The following is a 25,357-nucleotide window of genomic DNA, read 5'->3' as shown; positions in this document are numbered from 1 at the left end:
CATTTCAGGTGGGTAGAAAGGTTGCTGAGGTGAAGCAAAATCTGGATCTGTTTGTTCACGAAAAGCACATTTACTATAATGTGATTCTCACAGGTCTATACACAAACTGTATATTAATATTTTAAAACCTTAAGCAGAATTTTGCTCTTTGGTTGCAGGAAATGGTCTACATTTTATTTTAACACTATGAATGGTGACAAATGTTGAAATTAGGAATTTTAGGGAACTGACAGCATCTCCCAGTACCAGGCCCCATGTGAATCATAATAATAAACAACAACAATGAAAAGATTGCTTTCTCAAAATTTTGTCTCTGATACTAAACACCATGACAGCCAGAAAGGCTGAATAAGAAAAGGTAATGAATGAACGAGAGTGCGAAATATTAATGTTAAATAAAGATAATATTAGCGTCATTTAGTTGACCATCTAATTAAGGGCCAATCAATATTTCCTATAAAATCTGTCTTTCATGAATACCTTTTAAACTATTTACCTACATCATGACATACAGGATATCAGTTTTGTATACGTTAGTTGTAATGATTTGAGCAAAATTACTTTAGCTTCTTTGTTGCCAAAACTGAGGTTCTGCTCTGAAAAGTGACTGTAAAAATGGCACCTTCTTTCTTAACAAATCGGCTCCTTGTATGTATGCAGACTAATAGCTGCTTACTTCATAAAGCAAAAAATATATTTTTCTTTTCACTCCTGTCAGCTATGCAGAGTTCTCACAATCAACACTAAGTGACCTGGATTCTATTAAAGATAGTTCATAATAAACATAATTGTTTGCTAAATTACAATCACTTACACCTGTATAACCCCATCAAAAGCAAAGGCATAAATTGAAGACAACATGACTGCACAAGTGTAGCTGAGGGTCTAATCTGGCCTGCAGAACTTTAAATACTGGTGATGATGCATAAGACAGGAAGAACCTAGCTTGACCGGCAGAGCCCAGTCTGAGATTGCGAGATTAGCTGTTGGGAAAAAATATCTTTTGCCTATAAACTGCTGAGGACCTCTGATACGAAGTCAATGAGAAATGGGATCCACAATGCCGTTTCTTCAATCAGTTTTTGAGGTAAAACTGCATTTTAAGAAGCTTTTGTCTTTCACCTGACTTTAAGAAGTTTCTCAGTAATTTTTAAAATGATTTTTGTCCTGTATTAAAAAAGACACTGACACTTGAAAACTCATTTTGCCAGGACACTGTGGCCACATGTCGATTACCAAAGGAAACCCATTCCATTTTTAATAATTATATCCTGATGCTTTGACAAGGGACCGTTGTACCTACACTGATACCTTAATTATAATTCACTGCAATGTCAAGTGCCAGACTGTAAGTAAAGACATACACAATACAAATACAAACCTATGTAGGGTCAAATTGTTTGCACATTTAATTAAGTAGATAGTTGAACCAAATCAACCAAAACCGAACCAATTCTTGCTGAACTTGCCTCAAGAACATTTGAATTGATGACCTGTCTCTGCAATGATCTGCCATGGCTGGCAATCACTGGTAAAGTCTAAGGTGAAGTTAATAAATGAAAGGCAATTCATGTCTAAAGTAATACACTGGCCATCTGTGGCCAAGCAATGGCACAATTTGGTAAGCTGAGCCTTCCTGTGTATTTGTACAGATATACTCCTCTAATCTGCTGCAAATGGTGTTGCCCCCTGCAAATGCTGGTACATACAAATCCACTGAGCATATGCTACTTGTGATGGTAAGTCATTTGATTCAGCTGCTTCTCTGGATCATGTTTCCTCAACAAGGACAATTTGTTGGGCATAAAAGAGCTCATACACAACAGCATGAAAACAGTGACACAAGTATAAAGGTGCAGTGTGTCTCTGGAACTCCCTCAGGAAAGTGAAAACTTGCTCATGAGGCAAACGATCCAAAATCTGCCAAATGAGGACAACAGACAGTGAGAAATTCCTTCCTGACCTCAGAGATGGCTGGAATCTAATACCAGGTATGCTTGAGGGAAACATAGCACAAAGAAAACAAGCTAGGGAGGGAGAGCAAAGCTCCTTTTTCTAAAACCACCAAAATTACCCACTGGTAAGCACACACCACCACGAAGGAAAACACAACAGATGTGAGAACAAGTGGAGGAAAAACTCCCAGGTGACGAGAGCAGGAAGGAAGTTTGTTTAATCTAGCAAGGCCCCTTTCAGTAGTTCTGCAAGGGAAATCCCTGGCCATTTAAACTAGCCCACTGGCTGGCTTCCAGACTGACAGCTGCCACTCACAAAGGACCAACTCTCACCTCATCTTAATTCTCCCTTCATTTAAGTGCATTGTTACAGGCCTAACCACTGAAATGGGAACTGAAATAGCTATCCCTGAAACTGAATAGATAGCTGCAGGACAAGTGTAGCACACTCAAGATTATGGGATCACTATCAGAAAGAAGAGAGCCAGGAAAACAGCAATGACTTCCCCATCAAGTTTGACCACTGCCTGATTTGTGCACACAGGTGCATGGCATTAAAATCCTTGATTGGAAAGAAAGACAAAGACAGAAAGAAAAGACTTCATTATCACAAGCTACTGAAATAAAATGATTGACCTGGATGACTGGGAAGATTAACCCTCAGAGCCATACGATAAAACATACTGTATGTTACTTCCACTGAGATTGTATGTATATTACTGTTTTAATGAACAATCTGAAATTTAATGGATTGTCACATAACAATAAGATTGTATAATAATTTAACAAAGTGATGTGATATTCTCTTAAGATTTTTTCCCTTAAACACTAGAATACAATAAAAACAAAAAATTAAAATAAATTATGCTATAGTAATGGGGGACATTCACCCATTGTACAGCCTTCTGTCTAGGTACTAGGAAGCATATAGTATAAACCTTTCACTATAATCAAATAATTTAATTGGTTCTGTGGGTTTAAATTTTAACTTTGCTTAAGCATTCTTTCTAGTTTTTTTTTTAAACTGACAAGTAGAAACAGATATGGAATTACATAATTGTAACAGAAGAAAAAAGTTTGTTTATCATAGATAAAATGGGAGCCCCATTACTCCTATAGACATTCACCCTTTCATTTCACAAATGTCAGATTTCTTTCTCTGCTTTTTAACTTAGCTCTTCCTTCCTTGTGCTATAAGAAAAAATACAATATGCCACAGTCAGCCAGCCATGAGTGGTGGGCATTGTCATTTTGATTTACCTACTGATTGTGCTTTGCTGGGAAGGCAAGCAGCACCAGGTGTTTTTAGTTTAAAGTTAGCTCCAGAACTAAAAATCAAACAATGATGGTATTACTTATGTCTGGGGAGACACTCAGAATTGAGGTCATCAGTCTAGAATGCCTGCAGTGAAAAATTCACTATGCCATCCTGTTTGGAAAAATGACTATGTTCAAGTACTACAGAATGAGCTGTGTTCCAAGCTGCTCCATCTACTGGGACTAGAAAAAACAAGGTAATTCTCATTTATGAATTAACTCCCTGTTTTCTGCTGCAAAGTATATGTTACTAGGGCTGAGCTAGAGATTGCCAATGAGATATGAAAATCATGAAATATAGAAATTGTAGTATTTTATTTTCCTTTCATGAGAGTGTTTAAATTTATTTCCACTTGAGAATAGGACTTTTTTTTTGTTTTAATGAAAATGGACTCATTAAGTAATTAATGTAGATATAACTGGGGTAGTGCTTACAGACTCCAATCAGAGATCAGGTCTCCACTGCACTAGGCACTGAACAATTGAGTAAAACAAAGCCCAGCCTCAGAGAGTTCACTGTCCAGGACGATGACGATATGCAACAGATGGAAGGGCAGACAAACAATGGACAAGATAATAGTGAAGATAGGTACTTTTGCATAAGTAAGCAGTTCTAGTGGTCAAAATAGTCACAGATGGCCAAACTACAGAAAAAATGGTCCTATTTATGAATAAACACTTGGATTTTTAAAACAATTTTGTACTGCAAAATTTCATTTTGATGAACATCACATTTCACACCGGAACATGCAATATAACATACTATATGATTCAATGCAAAAAGCAGTCATTTCGTTTCAATATTGCACAAGACAATTTGTTTGTTGAAATGGCCTCCCACAAAATTGTAAATATTTTTGTGAAATTTTGTAAAAATATACAACTTGTCTTCATAGCATTGTCTGTTCGTAATATTGAAAATTTAATATTTGCTAGTGGCCATGTTTAAGAGTTTTAACTTTTAGTCATCTGAATTCTATTATGTTTTATCATTATAACACAGGAAATGAAAGAAGTGCATAAAGTTTGGCATATAACAAGTCAACATTGTTGCAAAGATTCTTACATATAACAATTCCATGTCTATTTTGAGCTATCTCTTCCCATAAATATCTTATTTGGATTATCTCCCCCATTTGCTACATATTATTAGGCCTTTGATTTTGTCACAGAAATTTTTAATAAATTTTACAGCAGAGGTGTGTGAAAACAACAAACATGCCCTGGAAAGGGGGAGCAGAGAGCCCACAGGTTTTGCTGGGAGAGGGGGTTTGGAGAGCAAGCCCACACCATGCTCACCCTACAATGAGGGTTTCTGTGGAGTTGGGCCTGGCTTCCCAATCCAGGCATTGCGACGTAGGAAAGGGATTTGCAGCATCACTCAGGTTTGGCATGTCCACCCTGTAGGAAGAAATGGAGGGCCAGATTTGAGTGGCATTGTACGCCCAAGCACTAGCTCACAATACTGCTCAGTTTGGGGCCATTTCATGGACTTTATTCAAATTCATGGCTTCTGTGATGGGGCATGCATATCCTGCTCTAGGCAGGAAAGGGTTAATCCCACACTATGGGTGGCCCCTCAGACCATGCTGGGCATGCTCCAACTGCTGTGCTAGTATAAAAGGGAACAGCCCTGCTCAGTCTGGGCTGACCACCAAGGAGAAAGGATGCTCGGTGGAGGCTCCAGCCCAGGAGCCATTACAGCCCTTGCTTGCAGGAGCCGGAGATTCTGAGACACAGAACGGAGACCTCTTTCCTACAGGTGACTGGCTGGAGTCAGAGTTTAAGGGAATTATCTGCACCAAGGAGCCCGGAGACTCAGATGTCATATGGACTGCAGCTTCAGGAAGTGACCCAGGGAAGTGGAGTGGAGTGAGTGGTATCTCCCACCTGTGTAAGGTCAGCATGTTGCAGTTGGATTCCCAGCTGACCCAATGGCAGACCACTTCGCTACTGTTAGGGACCTGGGCCAGGACCTGGTGGAGTTCGGTGGGCCTAGGTTTCCCTACCCCGGCTGCCACCCCCTTTTGTGATGGCCCTCAGATGTGAGGCCACTATTAAACCTGGGCTATCCTGCACTCAAGGATCACTATATTGACTCTGGCCACTAGGCCACACTGCTCTGCACTCCAGGGCCACTATATTGACTGTGGCCACTAGGGCACGCAGGCCTGAGCTTGGGGGCTGATATATTGATTCTGGCCACTAGGCCACACTGCCCTGTGCTCATTGGTGGCCATATTGTCTCAGGCCAGGCCAGAACCCAAGGGTCGCTGCTTTGACTCTGGCCTTTGGGCTGCAATGTTGCGAGACCCAAGACTGTTTGGTAGACTATAACCATGGTGTCAGCACACCCACAATCCATCCCGGAGGAGGACAGGGTGTGCATACACCACCACAGACGTCCATGACAAAACTGTAGCCTTGATTATTAATCATTTATTGTCATGCTCTTTGGAAAAAATTATGATTACAAATTAAAGCTCTGAGCCTACAAATGGATCTGCGTACATGAACACCTAATGAAAGGATATGGAGAGAACATGATGTATACATATTAAGGCCCTGATCCCACAAAAGATTATGCATGTGCTTAACTTTATGTGCTGTGAGTAGTTCCACTGAAGTCATTAGAATTAACTCCCAGTATATGAAGTCAAGCATATGCACAAAACTTTACAGGATTAGGGTCTAACATGACTGATTACTCTTTCATGTGAAATGAAGTTTGAGTGGTAAAATATATCTAATCAACAGTTCCCTACACCAAAATACATTCCTAAAAAGAACAACATGCTGAAAACAGTCAGTTTTAGATGTACTATTGTGAATTTCTTAGGGATATACCTCTTTTGAAACCTCTCTTAGATCACTTCTACAAAACAAGTCAGGTTCTAATTTTTCATGAATAGATTCAGAGAACAGAAGCAAAAATGATTTAATAAAAAGATGGCTTAATGCCTTAAATCCTTAATGCCTCATGCATTTTTACTTACTAATAAGAGGGTGAGACCAATAATGTTTTTGGAGAAAGTAATGTCTTGCGGAGAAAGTAAAACACCAAATTGTCCACTTTTTTTTGTAGGAAATTATTTCACAAATCATTAATTTCTTTCCTCCCAACTAAGTGAAACCAGACTCAAAAGGTTCTTGCCTAAAAACAGGACACGGGCAGCAACAACTTACATATTGATACAGAGTAATAAGGTTCCAGTTCTACAATGAAAACTTACTCTGTTCTAATACCATCCTGCAAACACTCACAAAAGCTTAATTATGACAATAAGATTGCCAAGGACATGCACTAATGGTGACACACAGAATATTAAGAATGGCAATAAAAAGCCAGTGAAATGAACTCTAAAAACAGAAAGTCATAGCAGTTGTTGAAACAGGGGGACGTGATTGTAGATCTTTTCTGTTCTAACTGACTTCCCACTCACTTTTGGTACTTACATACCAGGAAGTCCAATAACTCTCTCACTAGCCCACCCAATCACTTGCCTAATTCCAAGAAGTGTAATCTAGTACAAGCTACTGCAACAGCATATTGCTGACTTCAGGCAGAGAGATTGGGGTTGGATATGTGGGCACTTGGAGGATGAACTGATGCTTAAATCATGGGAAGAAGGCCCCACAAGTACAGTAGTTCCTAACCATTGCTGTAGTCTCTTAGGATTATAAATCTCCACGTATAAAGTAGAAGGAAAAAAAGCCTGCCCTGCACAACATTTTAATTTCCTTGGTAGATTTTAATTTTTTTTTAATAATTCTGACAAATATCAACATTTATTTTTAAGATTTTTTATCTATTTAAATTTTCCCAGTTGCAGAATATTATGGGGGAGTCAGACAATTGAGGGAGGCTAGACAATAATGATTTAAAGACAGTTGATGCTGAGATTCAAAAAGTTAAAATGTTATAACTGTTAAAACAAAAAATTATCAACATCACATGCCAAAACATACAAAGTAAATATCCTTAAATCAAACTCTAATAAGTTCTCAATTGGCATTTTTCTTACTTTGACTATCTATAAAATGTGATAACCACCAATGGAAATATTTGTTTTTTTCGGTTTGCGTGTGCATTCTGAAATTGATATTCGCTAACATTTATCAATAAAAATCGAATCCTTCCAAGCCTACATTTAAGGTATAGGAATAAGCAGAAAGAACCCAATGAGCTCCCTCTTGTGGGGAAAACACAGAAAAACAGAAGTGAAAAAGCAAAATGACAGGCAGCTAAGCAAAGGAGGTAGAAGATGGCAAGAAAACTGTCATTTTTTTTTAAGTTATGTAGTGAAAACTGATCTAATGTCTTTACAAAAAGGTAGAACCTGTGTCCATTTGCCCAGCCACATAATCACATTAAGTCAAGTAACTAAGCCCCATCCTGCAGCTGTTGGAACTATTCATGTAAGTTAGAGATTCCCAAACCTTTTATTTTTGCTGCATCCTCTTTTGGAGATTCATGTACCAAGAGCGGGGGCCCCCCTCAGCACAGGGGAAAGAGGGGAACCCTTCATGGTGCTGAGTTTGAAGTCCATGTTAAGGGGTGGGATGGGGGCAGAAAAGAGGAGGGAAAGCCCCATGTGACAAGAAAGCTCCAGGGCTCCTCCCCTGCAGAGGAGGGGAGCTGCTAGAGCAGAGGGGCCTGTGGGGAAGTGTGCATGGATCCCATAGGTTTGACTTTGGGGAAGGGGTCCTTAGGGCAGGGGCAGCTCCTCAGCCTCACAGATCTGTGGAAGTCTAGGGTGGCTGGATGAGGCAAATCCAGCGTCTGGGCCCTTCAGTGGGCAGCCAGATCCACCCCCAAGGACCACCCTCTGCCTTGCCCCCGCACTCTGGCACAACATCCAGTCTGGATCCTCTTAGCAGCTGCACAACTTCCTCTCCTTTGGTCCCCATCTCTCCCTGAGAGAACTACCACCTCCCCACACCTGCCTCAGGCACTGCTGCCCTATGGCAGCTCCCCATGGATGGCCTGTTTCCACCCAGCACAGCCCTCATCTTCACCATGCCCAGATCCCCACTCTCCCAGAAGACTATAAGGTGGATAGAAAGCTGGCTAGATCATCGGGCTCAACGGGTAGTGATCAATGGCTTGATGTCTAGTTGTCAGAGTGGAGTGCCCCAGAGGTCAGTCCTGGGGCCGGTTTTGTTCAACATCTTCATTAGGATGATGGGATGGATTGTACCCTCAGCAAGTTTGCAGATGACACTAAGCTGGGTTAGGGGGGGAGGTAGATATGCTAGAGGGTAGGGATAAGATCCAGAGTGACCTAGACAAATTGGAGGACTGGGCTAAAAGAAATCTGATGAGGTTCAACAAGGACAAGTGCGGAGTCCTGCACGTAGGATGGAAGAATCCTATGAACTGCTAAAAGCTGGGGACGACTGGCTAAGTGGCAGTTCTATAGAAGAAGATCCAGGGATTGCAGTGGACGAGAAGCCAGATATGAGTAAACAGTGTGTCCTTGTTGCCAAGAAGGCTAACGGCATATTGGGCTGCATTAGTAGTTTGCCAGCAGATCGAGGGAAGTGATTATTCCCCTCTATTTGGCATTGGTGAGGCCACATCTGGAATACTGAATCCAGTTTTGGACCCCCCACCCCATTGAAAGGATGTGGACAAACTGGAGAAAGTCCAGCGGAGGGCAACGAAAATGATGAGGAGGCTGAGGAACATGGCTTACAAAGAAAGGCTGAGGAAACTGGGCCTACTTAGTCTACAGAAGAGAAGAGTAAGGGGGGATTTGATAGCAGCCTTCAACTACCTGAAGGGGGAGGTCCAAAGGGGGCTGGAGCTAGGCTGTTCTCAGTGGTGTCAGATGACAGAACAAGGAGCAATAGTCTCAAGTAGCAGTGCGGGAGGTCTAGGTTGGATATTAGGAAAAACGATGTCACTAGGAGGGTGGTAAAGCACCGGAATGGGTTTCCTAGGCAGGTGGTGGAATCCCTTTCCTTAGAGGTTTTTAAGGCCTTGCTTGACAAAGCCCTGGCTGAGATGATTTAGTTGGTGTTGGTCCTGCTTTGAATAGGAAATTGGACTAGATGACCTCCTGAGGTCTCTTCCAACCCTAATCATCTATTATTCTAAGAGCCCTCCTCTTGCTATCCACCCCCCATTCCAGCCTCAAAGCTGTGGGTGCCCAGTGTGCCTTGGAGGATGTGGAATGCCCCACAGGAAGAGGCGGAGTCAGATCTTGGCCAGGGAGATGCTGTCTGGTCAGAACACGTGGCGCAAGCAGTGTACAGCAGGCGGGAGGGGCACAGCAGCTGCAGGCAGCAAGATGGCAGCACAGCACTGGTTGTGCTGGGTAATGGTAACAGGTGTCCAGGGTGGGAGGCAGACTCTGGGACCAGACTCTTCCCATCCATCCTGCCCTAGGTCACATGCGCCCAGATAACCTCACTGTGAGCAGGGGCATGCCCTATTGTTTGAAAACCTATGATGTAAGTAAAGGCTGCAGGATCACACTCATATTTAACTAATCTTAATAGTTATCTAGCAGCACTCTTAAGTACCAGTGATTAATCACTAATTTTACTAGTGCTAGTGGACACAAAGACTCTAATCATTGTGTCCTAATTTCTTTGTCATAAATCTGCCCCTGAAGCCAGGAACCAGCCAGCTAGACATGTTCCCATGTGAAGAATCAGGCCCATGTACAGAGAAGCTGCATATCTGCTCTTGAGCACTGGATCCAGCAACAGCAACACAAATGATTTAATAGAATTATAGCTCAATGCCTTAAATCCGAACTTAGATCTCTGTTACAGCCTCTCCACCTTTGTTTGGGAATAAAAGGAGAATCTCCAAACACCACTAGAGAGGATTCCAGCCATTCAGTCATAATTCATTAATGTTTTCCTATCAATAAACAATGTAGCAAGCACTAGAATCCAGCAATTTCACAATTGAGCTGATTTGGATTGACATCATCTAAAATGTGACCACAGGAAAGGGGGCGGGGGGGGAGAACCCTGCAGGGCAACTTCCTTCTGATTCCCAATTGTGGCAATCAGAAAAACGCTAGGTATGCCAATAAAGGTCAATTATGTAGGGACATGAATCTGAGTTTCACCTACCAGCCCAACTTAGATTACAGGTCTCTTGGAAACAAAGCCAACTCAATTTCAGCTGAAAACTATGAAATTCAATGTTGATAAATGCAAAGTAATGCACGCTGGAAAACATTATACTATACTTACAAAATGATGGGGATTTAAATCAGCTGCTAATACTGAAGAAAGTTCTTCAGGTCATTGTGCATAGTTCTCGGAAAACATCTGCTCAATGTGCAGCAGCAGTCAAAAAAGATAACACATTGTTGGTAACCATTAGGAAAGGGATAGATAAGAAAACAGAAAATGGTATAATGCCACTATGTAAGTCCCTGGTGTACCCACACCTTGAATACTGAATGCAGTTTTGGTTGCTCCATTTAAAAAAAAATACATTAGAATTGGAAAAGGTTCAGAGAAAGGCAAAAAAAAAAAAATAAATGATTAGGGATATGGAACAGCTTCCATAAAAGGAGAAATTAAAAAGACTTGGACTCCATATCTTAGAAAAGAGACATTAATGGGCGGCTATGATAGAGGTCTATACATTCATGAATGGTGTGGAGACAGGAAACAGGGAAGCAGTACTCACCTCTTCACATAGAGCAAGAATAGGGGGTCACCCAATGACCCAATAGGTCGCAGGTTTAAAACAAACAAAGAAATACTTCTTCACACAATGTACAGTTAATCTGTGGAACTCACAGCCTTGGGATGTTGTGAAGGCCAAAAGTATAACTGGCTTCAAAAAAAGAATTAGAAAAGTTCATGGAGGATAGGTCCATCAACAGCTATTAGCCAAGATAGTCAGTGCCACATCCCATGCTCTGGATGTCCCTATAACTCTGACAACCAGAAGCTGGGACTGGATGACAGAGAATGGATCGCTCGATAATTGCCATTCTGTTCATTCCCTCTGAAGCATGCCCAGTGGCCACTGTTGAATGACAGGACACTGGGACAGATGGACCATGGTTTGACCCAATATGGCCCTTCTTATGTTCTGATGAAACCCAAGCAGATGACAAAAAATAGGGTATGAGAGTGGGATGCAGGGTTCACAGGAAAGCAACAGTCTTGGTCACTAGGAAGGAAGTTAAAGAAAATCTTGCTTTTGCCAATGACTTTTTATTTTGAGAGAAGGGAGACTGTCAGTATTATGGACTGAGTGAATCTGAACTAGTTTACCAGGAGATAAATTGCAGGTATCCAGTGGTACCTGAGATTATTCGGAATTATCATTTGCATGGAATATTGGATTGTGGGAAAATATGCCCCTGGAGCTCTTAAATACAGTTGGTGGAATTCACAGATTTAAGGCCAGAGGGGACCAACGGTCACTGAGTTTGACCTTCTGAATAAAACAGGCCAAAGCACCTCACCCAGTAATTTCTGCATTCAGGTGACAAGTAGCTGTTTAAATTACATGTTGGTAATTTGGCATGTATCAGTGTAAATTCCATCCTAAACCCTCATGTTGATTACTTTCCCTCTTACAGTCTCACACTTCTGCCTTCACAGCCTACAAATTACACCAATGCTGCTTGATGTCTACATTGCACCGCCATACATGTCACTGCTGCATTTTGCTCAATAGAATTAATTTTTGTATAGTTTGTAGTTCTGAAGGACAATGAATAATAAAAGACATCTACACTTCAATGTTACAGACTTTTGCAGACACATTTTAGAAGAGTTTAGGATGTTATTAATGTATTCAAAGGAAGTCAACACTTTAAAAGTAAGTCACATCAGCAGAACAATTAAAATTATAATGTTTTACAATATTGATATGCCTTTTCTACTATAGGCTACAGCTTTCAGTGCCAGCATCATTAAGAGAATCTTCAAATTACTTTTTAAATATTCTTTTCTCCTAGGATTTTCACTTACATCTAATTAGACTACTTACCCCATGCCATGTAATCCCCTGTTGCCAAAACTGCTAAATGTTTCAATAAGAAGGAAGAGGGCATCAATGGAGCAAGACAGATGTAATGTTATTGGCTAACAATAGTGGTGTGAAGCAACTGCCTTAATTACAGAGCTCATTAATTCAGTGTTGAGAAAAAACTTGGCGATAATTCTGTTAAAATGTCTAATCTTTTCAAGACATCATCTGATTGTGAAAAACTCATTTTACACCTTTAATAAAGAAAGATGGAATAATAATTTAACAAGCAATTATGAAAACCAACATCTGCATAAAATAAGTAAAACTGTAGGCTATAAAGGTTATTCACCATTAACATAATAAGGATTCCGCACTTCCCTTGCTCTGTTTTATCTTTTCAGGTTTACATATGAAAGAATTTGGACCTTAATTGATTTTATTTTAGTCTAATTAGTTTTAAGAATGTAAACAAACATTTTATAAGTTGCAGCAGTCTCTTGGATTTTTAGCAAAAAATTTATGTAGGAATGGGCCTCAGCGACAAAGTTTGGGTCTGAAATTCCCCAGAGTTTGAAGATGTTTGAAATTGGATCCATCACTAACTACCTGGGGTTAGGAAGAAACTTCCCTTATTACCAGCACCTTGGCAAATAACAAGGATCTGTAGTAGAACCAGCATTATTTAACATATTAAATGAAATTCAATATAGAAAAGTACTAGGTGATGCACACAGAAGGAGAAATTTAAATACTGATGGATTCTACATTAATTATAATCACTAGGGAAAAACACACAGGCAACACTATGGACAGTTCTGTGCCCAATAGTGGTAAAAACCAAAGAAAAGGTCAGCCTGCATCAATAAAGGGATAGAGACTAATAATAATAAATATTATAATACTGTTAGGTAAATCTATGGCATGCCCTCATCTGGAACACTGTTCTGTTGGGTTTCCTAGTAAATACAATCTCTCTCTCAGAAATAAAAGGCCCAGAGAAGGACAATGAGAATGATAAGAGACATGAAAAGCTTGCCATATGAAGAGAGACTTTAAAAGTTTACCTCGTTGAGAGAGAAGCTAACTAACAGTACACACACTACACACCTCGCTAGCACAAATATAAATAGTACTGTAGACAGTCAGGGCCGGCTCTAGCCATTTCGCCGCCCCAAGCACAGCAGCAAGCCGTAGGGAGCGCTCTGCTGCTCACTGGTCCCGCGGCTCTGGTGGACCTCCCACAGGCGTGCCTGCGGATGCTCCACCGGAGCCGCGGGACCAGTGGACCCTCCACAGAGACGCCTGCGGGAGGTCCACCGGAGCCGCCTGCTGCCCCCCCGGCAACGCGCCCCCAGCAGCATGCCACCCCAAGCACGCTCTTGGAGCGCTGGGGCCTGGAGACAACCCTGTAGACAGTGAGGCACTGCTTAGAGGAGTAAAGACATGCCTAAACCCTACACGGTTCTCGACACGCGCAAGCAATGTCTTCCCCGTATTTTTAGCAGTAGAGTGTCCCGCTGCCTCCTTGCAGCTGGAGCTCTTCCTTATGGCAGGCAAAGAGCATAGCATCTGATAAAGGATTAGACATTTACAATATATCGGCTATAAGATCATCATCCTCCGTTACAATATCCAAAATAATATTTATTTACATATTTATATAATGACTCTCAAATCTCATTTTTCATTAAACGAGAGATTCACTAACTTTCTCACATTATGGGAAAAAATTTCCCTTAGGCTTGGATCATTATTATTATTGGATTATTGTCCATTATGAGGATTTCACATCATCTTCTAAAATACAGACAACTGATCATACCTAATATGACAATGTCTGTGTTTCTGTACAGAGGAGTCATTCATGGATATTTTCCCCTTTTCAAGTGAGGAGGAGGGAGCACCTCTATTAATAAAGCTCCTGGTGCACTTGGAGGAGCCCAGAAACCCTCAGACAGGTCAACCCTTGGATGACTGGATTTTGCTGTTCACAATCTACACCAGTGAAATCTTAGAGAAACAAGACAACAATTCAGAAGGCACCTACATATGTGGGAGTACATGGTGTCTCCAATATACTCCTAGTCAGTCTGGGACCTGTCTTTATCATCAAGTAAGACAGACATCCAGCTATGGCACCTTGCATATTTCTGTCTAATATTCAGCTAACAAGGTAGGTGACAGTTCAACATGAGACGATGGAAAATTATCAAACTTTGGAAACAATGTAGGTCATTAAATACTTCAAGGACACGGTAGAAATGCTATTTAATTATGTTTGTGTGTGCGCATGCACATGTACAGGTTCACTAAGTTATTTGTGCCTTTTAAAATTAAGAGTTATATATACTAAGATGAAGAAAAAATTATCACTTACTGACAGCACTGAGAGCAATTCTTCAACACTGCATTCAGGTTTCAACTGGTCCTTGAACATCCTAACAGTTTGATGCTTCAAGTAGTAGTAAGAAGCAATGCGGCCATATGTCAGAGGTTCAATGCTACGATTATCCTGTTAGAAGGGAAGAAAATATACCATGAAATGTATAAAAACACGTGTAAAGCTTTTAAGATTGTATTTTAAAATAGAAAGCGATGAAAATAAGATTGCAAAATGGTTCAAAAGCATGATACTAGTCCAGTTGCCAAACTGATTAGAAAAACCCAGTTTTCAGCATTGATAGTCTTGTGAGAGGCTCTATTGCTGAAGTCAGACATGAAATTTCAAGATCTGAGAGTGGGAGTTGTTGCAGGAATTTTGGGTTAATGCAGGACAAATCTATGGAATTATGTAATAATTAGATAATTAAAGCAATACACGAACAAAACTGTGCTGAAAAAATAACAAATTGGCATTAAAGATTACCTTCACTGTATTTTTACTGATGGATTCTTAAAAAAGTATAAATTAGTCTTACCTCCCCAATTTCAATACAGTAGGAACATTCCAGGTCAATGAGGGCTCTCTCAACAAGGTTTGAAAGGAACTTGTTCATGGTGTCATGGCTCACATCATCTAAATTATAGTAACTAGATAAATTTAAAACAGATTAATTACATAAGCATACTGTCAATATTTAACAATAAAGACATCTTCTAGAAAGACTATGAATGCAACTAGACTGCTGTTCTAGAAACATGCACAAGCAGCATGAATGAAGGAAGAATCCACACTGGTCATGCAATTAAACAGAGAATTGTTCCCCTTTAGAGTCTAAAGAGAAATCCATGCTTCTTTTTGGTGACTCTTAAATGGACTCTGGGAGTAGCCAAAACAATACTAGCATCTATACATGAAAAGATAACATTTTAAGTATTAAACAGCTGAGGATAAATCAAACAATATAAAATATTTTATTCTGTAAACTGGAGTGTTTTCCAGTTTGCATGGCTACAAGCTTAAATAAGCAATATTATCTCAGGAAAGAATATATTTCCCTTAATCAGCAAAGAGATGGAGAAGTAAATGTTTTATTATTTTGGAATAATAATAATAATTAATAAAGCTAGCTGGATTGATACATTTTGAAAACACATGGAACACCCAAGTTTTGATTTATTAAACACTAATATTTTTCAGCCTAATTTTCCACAAAAAACTGAAATCAATCAACAAAGGCATTTTACATTAGGAGTATTTAGTACACACTATAGTGTATATTCTCCTGGTTCTTCTGTTTATGTACATTTATCACATTGTACAGTAATAATATTTCTTTGCTATCTGAACTAAAGAAAGATATTTCTAAATGAGCCAGAACATTTTACTACAGCTATGCATGAGAAAAGACTCATTGACATTTTTGACCAACTCCTGCACTCGTTATTAGCAGAACTATGGGCAAAACTATATTAGCAGTCTATGGGCCAAAACCTCAGCTTCTTATTCAGACAAAATTAATATGATTTCAACGGGAATTTGCCTGAATAAAACTGGAGTTAAGACATACGAATTTGGCCCCATACGACCACTCAAGAAAGAAAATGAGGCACTGGCTCTACAATTGGTAAAGGAAATGAGTACATTCTTAAATTTTAGTGTTGAACATTTAAAAACAAATTCTGAAATAAAGCAGTGCAATTAAAACACTATTTTAAAGTGTATAATTCAAATATTTTTAATATAGAAAAGGTCAATAATTCAAAAGCACCATAAAAAAGAGAGGACACTGAGTTGCCATGAACTTATGCTTCTTAATTCTGTAAATAGCTGATTTTTTTTATGTCATTCAAAAATAGCACAATGAAATGGATGTTACAGTTAAATAAATAAATAAATAAAGATGCTCTTTCATTCACACTTTTGCTTCAGTTACATTTGAACTCTTCCTAAAATTTCACAGCGTTGCCACCACCCATTCAGCTCCACCACTGGTCACAATGGAAAGTTCTAGAGTAGTCCAGCTGCTGCTGCTACTAGTGCTTTGAACATCTCTTCAGAGCAGTTAGACAACAGGGTGCCTAGAATGCCAGTAGCAGACTAGAGCCCTGTTTCCACTAACGCTCTGACTGTTGCTGATGCACTGGTGTTAGCATAGGTGGGAAAATTTATAAGGAAAAATAAGTCTCATTCCACAAACTCTTTAGTTCAGTGGTCCCCAGCGTGGTGCCCATGGGCGCCACGGCGCCTGCCGGGGCATTTATGTGCGCCCGCCTACTGCCCAGCAGGGACAGAAGCTGCGACCTGCGCCTGCCGGGTACCGAGAACTCCGGGGCTGCAGGCGCCGGTGTTCTCTGTCCCTGGCAGACGTGGGGCTGCAGCTTCTCTCCGGCTTCTCCGGGGCTGCAGGCACTGGTGTTCTCGGTCCCCAGCAAGCACAGGGCCACGGCTTAAGCCGGACAGAAACCCCGGCCCCACGCCTGCTGGGGACAGAGAACTCTGGGGCTGCAGGCTTCATTCTATTCTAAGTAAGAATAATAAATATATTTGGACCAGCAGTTCAACAATGTTTTACTTTTTTAAAAATAAATAAGATGAAAAATGTTTATATTTATTTTGTAAAAACCCCTTACAGGTAGATAAAAAAGAGCAAATTCACATGGTAAGGTGAAATAATTTAATTAATACCTTTTACATGTAAAATTACCCTTTTAATCTTATGGATTCATATATTATGTAATATTACATATGATGTTTTTCATATTATTTAATGTACAAATACAAAATAAGCGTTGAAAAACTGTTGGCGCCTGCCACACTCTTCTGAAAACATGAATGTGCTACTGGCCACAAAAAGGTTGAGGACCACTGCTTTGGTACATAATATTTTTGCAGACTTTTTCAGATGTTTTTCTAAATTTGCTGATACCTACACTTTTGGCAATTTTGTAGGGAAAAATCTTCCAAGTTCCCAATGCAAATCTACTTCAAAAAGGAGAATTTTTAAGTTATTTGTGATCTGGAGTGAAGTACTGTCAACTATTAACTAGTACCTGTAATAGGATAAATATAATATTAACCACACCCAAGGGAGCTTCTCAGTCATTCAGTGCACTTCTATCCCAATAAATAGTGCAGCCATTCAACTGAAAAGACTATATTACTTTGATTTCAACAATGATTTTATGAACGAGATTATGAAGTATTTTGATAAATGCAGATCTGTTTGCATGCAAGTATGTTCAAAGTGTACAAACTGTACTTTACATCAGTTCTGCTCTGAAGCTATATTACCTAGCTATTTAATTACAGATAAAGAATAAAAACAATGCCGTTTCATGCTCACTGCACTGAACCATCTAGTCATTATTTTCCCTTTGCTATAAACAGACAGCCTATCTTTTTATCAGCACACCATTTCATTTATTTCACTGTGAAACCCAGTTTCACAATAATTGACTTGTCAGAAGCTCTAATTTATGAGGATGGGCTCTGTAAGCCTTTTCCTATATTGGGCTCAACCTGCACACAAGCAGGGTTGAATATTTACAATGCTGTTAACAGGTGCTGAGTTGTTTAATGATTCTAATAGCCAGAAGCGTACTGAGAAAGCCAGCGGGATGACAATTACAGGCTGTTTGAACACAACAATTACTCGTCCCCTGAGAGGTGTGAAAGTCAAAGGCAGTTTTATACTAACACCATCTAGCACATGGGCTAGACAGGCTAACTTCCATTAGCAGTCCACAGGGAAACAGCAATAACAAACCCCTTGGTAACATAAAAATGTACAAAGTACATAAAATTTAAACAATCAAAAACTGAAGGAACTAACTTTTTATTGTCTTTTAAAATAATATATTTAAATCCTCAAATCTAGTAAAGTTTAGCAAGAATAATAAACCATGAAACATGAACTTATTTATCTAATCTAAGCAAGTGTGGAATTTCATCATTTGAGAGTGATAGAGAGATGTGTAGCAACATAAAATGTAGATGAAGTTACACAAAACATTTTGGATTTAATGTGGATAGTGGCAATCGTTTCCTGTTTAGCTTATGTAAACCTGACCTGAGTGCTCTCTGGGAAATTTTTCATCAGGCTTGAAATGGTCCTGCTATAACTGTCAATGCTGTGAAGTCATTTGTTACAGCCCCATGTTTTTTATGTTCAGGTTATACGGTAATAATAATGACATACATAATGAAAGCAGGTTGCAAAGACAGCTGAAAATATTACACAAATAATCTTGCTACTGTGAAGGTTTTCTCAGGATTTTTTTTTTAAAGCAAAATCTGCTAAATTGAATACCAAGCTCAATGTATGCTTTTTGAGACTTACGATTTTGAAAACATAATACCCTTTATGTACAAGCTTTAATATGGGAGACTGTCATAAACAGAGTTAATAGAACAAAAGTGCTTCATATCTCTTTTGCCTGGAAAGGGTTAACAAGAACAGTGAGCCTGGCTGTCACCTGACCAGAGGACCAATCAGAGGACAGGATACTTTCAAATCTTGAGGGAGGGAAGTTTTTGTGTGTGCTGTTCGTGTTTGGTTGTTGTTCACTCTGGGGGCTCAGAGGGACCAGACGTGCAACCAGGTTTCTCTCCAATCTCCGTGATACAGGTTCTTACAGATTCAAAATAGTGAGTATTAGGTGATAAAGCGAGTTAGGCTTATGTTTGTTTTCTTTATTTGCAAATGTGTATTTGGCTGGAAGGAGTTCAAATTTGTATTTTTGCTGAAAGGATTTTAATTTGTACTTGAATACTTAGGCTGGGAGGGTATTCCCAGTGCCTATAGCTAAAAAACCCTGTACCTATTCCATCTTAAATTTGCAAGATCATTTTTACTGTTTTTCTTTCTTTAATTAAAAGCTTTTCTTGTTTAAGAACCTAATTGTTTTTTTATTCTGGTGAGACCCCAGGGGACTGGGTCTGGATCCACCAGGGAATTTGTGGGGAGAAAGGAGGGAAGAGGGAGAGAGAGGCTGATTTCTCTCTGTGCCAGGATTACTTTCTTTCAGGAAGAGTCTGGGAGGGGGAAAGAGAAGGAGGGAGGAAGGTGAATTGTCCTCTCTGTTTTGTGATTCAAGGAGTTTGAATCACACAGTGACCTTCCAGGGTAACCCAGGGAGGGGAAGCCTGGGAGAGGCAAGGGTGAGGGAAAGGGTTTACTTTCCTTGTGTTAAGATCCAGAGGGTCTGGGTCTTGGGGGTCCCCAGGCAAGGTTTTGTGGGGGGACCGGAGTGTACCAGGCACTGGAATTCCTGGTTGGTGGCAGCGCTACAGGTTCTAAGCTGGTAATTGAGCTTAGAGGAATTTATGCTGGTACCCCATCTTTTGGACGCTAAGGTTCAGAGTGGGGAATTGTACCATGAGAGAGACACATTCATAGACATCTTCCTTTGTTCTTTCCCTTGGCATGTGGCCCTAGGCAGCCAGAGGAATTCACTGGGAATGGCATCTTCTGATAATGTCCCTGGCAGTGAAATGTTTGTGGTGAATCCATGTTATTGAGCACATCACTGTTAGGGGGAGCACAGTAAGCAAGTCCCAGCAGTGTCTGTGGGTGTATATTGTATTGGGGGCATCCTCTTGAAGTGGCTGAGATTCAGTATGTTCGATTGGAAAGGGAACTGTCCAGCTTCATTGGAGCCTGTTACTAATGGACTGATGTGTTACCATTGCATGTGTAGGTTATAATCTTTATGAGTACATTTGTCTACTTATTACTGTCTCATATTTGCTTACTTGTTCTATGACTGAAATTTAATAAAATTACTTTTGGCAGGCTATATTTTGGCAGGTTATATATTTATTTTATTGTATTCCTTTATACTTCATGGCAGCAAGAACCTCTACTATGTCTCACTTTCTTGATTTAGATTATATTCATCAGCGGACTCCAAGACATTAGATACCACTTTCTCAGTGATCAGAAAGGAATTTGCCAGTGGGTTTACTGCCTTAATTCAGATCTTCACAAGTAATTTTGCTACATAAGTGAGTTTTTACCACAAATTCAGAAATACTGGGCATCTGTAAATTTGAGGCACTTACTTACTATTCCTGTTGTATGCCCAGATGCATAGTCCATTTGGACAAAGCATGATCCAGAAGAGCAGTTGGATCACGTGATTTGGCTTCTCAGTGTGCAAGTGTTGGGTCTAACAACATTCTCAGAGAAGAACTCACCATTCATAATAGATTAGGGAAGAGAAGGAAGGCCATGCTTGTGCAAACGCCCAGCACACCAAGATTTATGAGCAACAGACAAGGCTTTACTACAGAAATTCCTTATTATCTAGGTTTCTGACTAACACTATCAACTCCATGATCCTTCTCTACCCATTGAACTGAAATTAATGTTTTGCTAAACTGATATACAGTATAATTTTTGTTTGGCAATGAAATGAACCAATTCCATAATCTCAAAACATGCTGTCAATAAAAAGTATTACATTTACATACACAGTCCCAGAGAAGTATGAGTCACATCATATTTCTGTGCTTCCCAAGGTAATTGGGAAAAATAAACTCTTATTACACTACTTAAATAGTAACAGAAGTGTTCTTCATATTTATGATGTAAAAACCAACATCTGGAACTAAACAAACTGAGGCCAAAAGCACAAAGTAGATAAGCGGGTGTTTATCAGCACGGTCTATTAGTCTTGGTTATGGGTATTAATAAATTATTATGCTGCAGTGTAGTCCCCTCCTGGACTTTGATTAATATAAATCCCTCTACTCTGATTGGCTACTGCCCTTGAACTTCCCCATTCATAACAAACACGGGTACCACAACTTTTGAGTCTTCTTCCATTCTTCTCTTTTCACCGAACCTTCTGATACACACTTCTTTTTCCTTTGAAGGAGGCTTAACTCCTCTTTACTAAGAACAATTCCTTTTTAAAGTAAAATGAGAGAGAGAAAGGTAATAAAGCCTAGGGGCTTGTCTACACTAGGAATTTTTGTACCGGTGCAACTGTACGATTGCAACCCTCTAGCGTAGATTCACTATATGGGTGTAAAAAATGAGTTTTGCCAGCATGGCTTAACCCCAGATTGATACCAGCATAAATCATTTAGGTGAAAGTCACCTATCTTTTTGAAACACACCAATATTAGGCAGTTGCACTACTGCAGTTACATCAGTGCAAAAATCTCAAGAGTAGACAAGCACTAATATTACTTGGTTCAGAGAAGAGATGAATAAGAGGGGCCATGAAAGAGCTGCATAAAGCAATGAATGGTATAGACAAGGCTGTTCTGGTCCTCCGAGTTACCTTTTCTCTTAATACGAAGTAATAACCAAGGAAATTAAAAGGCAACACATTTAAAAACTGATGGAAGGAAATGTTTAGTCACACAAATAAAAACTATCCAGTGGAACTCATGACCACAAGGTATTATTCAGGGCAAAAGGTTAGTGGGATTTTAAAAATATCAGAGAGTTATGTGAATAGTAAGAACATTCACGGTTACACTACATTTGTAAAGAACACAAACCTTCCTATTTAAAGAGCACATGCCAATAACTAAATGGCGATGAAGAAAATTTCTATGTATGGGTCAATAAATAATTGTCCATTATGAGATTTCTTACATCTTCAAAGAATCTGTTTTTGGCCCATGTCATAAATCACTGGACTATACGTACCATAAATGTGAGTATTATATTCTCATTGTATTTAATTTCTAGAGTTATCTGCAGCAAAATGATTGATAGGAGGTCAGAAATTTAGGTGCCCTTACAACTTGTGGGCATATAGATGGGTAGCATGAAGGCATTAAGTCATTGAAAGCTGAGGATTTTGCATAATTGCTATTTGGTCACTGAGAAATAACTATGGATCGATTATGCAAATTATGCTACTTTGAATGGTTAATAATAGCCCTCAGTCTAGTAATAGAATCTGCACTTTGAAGGAGAAATAACCATAATATGCAAATTAGACATACTTAGCCAATCAATGTGCAAGAAACTGCAAATGTGAGATATAATGAAAAATTGTGCACTAATAAGAACAACTAATTGACTGAGACAATTCCATTTTATTATAATTTATGCTACACTATTCTTTCAATGTGATAAATTCTCCAAGGTTGTCACAAAATGGAAAATCTTTTAAGGACAATCTTTGAATGAATCAACAATAAAATCTGTCATTACTGAACATTCAATTTACATAAAAAGAAGTGATTTAAATTCCTCACTTCAATTTGTAGCTATATGGAGAGAAAGTGTATCACCACAATAATGTTCCCACTGCAAAGTTAATTCTGTTTAGTGTCACATATGTAGTAGGTTTCTATTCCTCTTTTTCTGATTAAGTGTGTACTATAAAATATTGGAGCTTGATTTTCAAAAATGTTTCTAATGGTTGTTTCCCTTTTGAAGAAAAAGTTGGACTAATGAAGTCTATCCTTTCACAAGGTTAATAGAATGGACAGGGTCTATTAATTTCACCCAAAGCCAAGGATCGCCTTTCCTTGCTGATGAGATGTGGTCTTTATCTAGGTCTCCAACCTGCCAGCTGTGATAGGCTAATCTCACATATTTTTTTCACAGAACAGAACTCTTGGCCAGTCTCATTCTCTCTGGCTACAGCCTTATAAACAAAGATTGATGTGGAAGCACCTTGTGGCATGGCACAGTACCTGCTTGCAACCTGCTTACAATTAAAAAGCTTTAACTCAAACCACAAATTTCAAATCCCTAGAACATTTAAAAACGACTGACTCTAAGGCCTGGTCTATACTACGCATTTAAACCGATTTTAGCAGCGTTAAACTGATTTAACGCTGCACCCGTCCACACAACGAGGCCCTTTATATCGATATAAAAGGCTCTTTAAACCAGTTTCTGTACTCCTCCCCGACAAGAGCTGAAATCGGTATTACCATATCGGATTAGGGTTAGTGTGGCCGCAAATCGACGGTATTGGCCTCCAGGCGGTATCCCACAGTGCACCATTGTGACTGCTCTGGGCAGCAATCTGAACTCGGATGCACTGGCCAGGTAAACAGGAAAAGCCCCGCGAACTTTTGAATTTCATTTCCTGTTTGCCCAGTGTGGAGCTCTGATCAGCACGGGTGGCGATGCAGTCCCAAATCCAAAAAGAGCTCCAGCATGGGCCGTACAGGAGATACTGGATCTGATCACCGTATGGGGAGACAAATCTGTTCTATCACAGCTCCGTTACAGAAGATGAAATGAGAAAGCATTTGAAAAAATATCCAGGCTATGATAGACAGAGGCCACAGCACAGTGCTGTGTGACGAGCGTAATGGAAAGCCAAAGAATCAAATGGACGCTCGTGGAGGGAGGGAGAGGGTACTGAGGACTCCAGCTATCCCACAGTCCCCGCAGTCTCTGAAAAGCATTTGCATTCTTGGCTGAGCTCCCAGTGCCTGTAGGGTCATACACATTGTTCGGGGTGTTTCAGGGTATATGTTGTCAATTTATCCCCCTCCATCCCCATGAAAGAAAAGGGAAAAAAATCATTTCTTGACTTTTTTATATGTCACCCTATGTCTACTGCATGCTGCTGGTAGACGCGGTGCTGCAGCAAAGAATAGCAGCATCCTCTCCCCTCCCCTCTGCGGTGGCAGACAGTACAATATGACTGCTATCCATCGTCATCACCAGCCCATGAGTGCTCCTGGCTGGCCTCAGATGAGGTCGGCCGGGGGCGCCTGGGTAAAAATAGGAATGACTCCCGGTCATTCCCAGTAGATGGAACAGAACGGCTGGTAACCGTCCTCATCATAGCAACTGGGGGCTGAGTTCCATCAGCGCCCGCCCCCACCTTCATGTCTAAAGAAAAGATTCTGTACTGCCTGGACTATCATAGCAGCGGGATGCTGGGCTCCTCTCCCTCACGACCCTTTACTGTCCCTGCCTGGACTATCATAGCAGCTGGAGGCTGCCTCCCCCTCATTTTATCTCACTAAAAAGTCAGTTTTTCTTATTCCTGCATTCTTTATTACTTCATCACACAAATGGGGGACACTGCCACGGTAGCCCAGAAAGGTTGGGGGAGAAGGGACTCAACGGGTGGGGTTGTTGCAGGGGCACCCCCTAGAATGGCATGCAGCTCATCATTTCTGTGGGATCTGACATGGAGTGGCTGTGCTCTCTGGTTCTCTGATACACTGATTCTCTAGTACACTTGCCTCATATTCTAGGCAGGACTGACTCTATTTTTAGATACAACATAAAGGAGGGAATGACCTGGGAGGGGTCATCCCCATTTTTGTCTTGGTGCCCCTGGCCGACCTCAGCGAAGGTCAGCCAGGAGCACCCATGACAGCAGCAGACGATACAGAACGACTGATAACCGTCATCTCATTGCCAATTTACAATGGCACAGCAGATGGTACAGAACAACTGATAACCATCTCTGCTACTTGCAAAGGCCAACGAATGCTGCTGTGTAGTGCTGCAGTACTGTCTCTGTCAGCGGCATCCAATACACATACGGTGACAGTGACAAAAGGCAAAACGGGCTCCATGGTTGCCATTCTATGGCGTCTGCCAGTGCAATCCAGGGAAAAAGGGAGCAAAATGTTGTCTGCCGTTGCTTTCACGGAGGAAGAAATGAGTGACAACACTTACCTAGAATCACCCGCGACACTGTTTTTGATGCATTGGGATCTCAACCCAGAATTCCAATGGGCAGGGGCGACTACGGGAACTATGGGATAGCTACCCACAGTGCAACGCTC

The 25,357-nt window shown here is 40.3% G+C and overlaps 1 protein-coding gene across 4 annotated transcripts in view; it reads right to left on the bottom strand.

Annotated features, from left to right (window-relative positions):
* ASCC3 (activating signal cointegrator 1 complex subunit 3) overlaps positions 1-25,357 on the bottom strand; it is a 579,719-nt gene that overhangs the window by 59,336 nt on the left and 495,026 nt on the right. For all 4 annotated transcript variants that reach the window (XM_050949220.1, XM_050949219.1, XM_050949221.1 and 1 more), the window contains 2 exons: positions 15,156-15,267; positions 14,615-14,749 (listed from right to left, as the gene is read on the bottom strand). In XM_050949220.1, coding sequence (XP_050805177.1) covers positions 14,615-14,749; positions 15,156-15,267 — 247 coding nt within the window. The remainder of the gene's footprint in view (positions 1-14,614; positions 14,750-15,155; positions 15,268-25,357) is intronic.

The sequence above is a fragment of the Gopherus flavomarginatus genome, chromosome 4 (assembly GCF_025201925.1).
Source record: "Gopherus flavomarginatus isolate rGopFla2 chromosome 4, rGopFla2.mat.asm, whole genome shotgun sequence".
Classification (NCBI taxonomy): domain Eukaryota; kingdom Metazoa; phylum Chordata; order Testudines; family Testudinidae; genus Gopherus; species Gopherus flavomarginatus.
The sequence above is the reverse complement of the archived record's forward strand: the minus strand, read 5'-3'. Positions and strand labels throughout refer to the sequence as shown.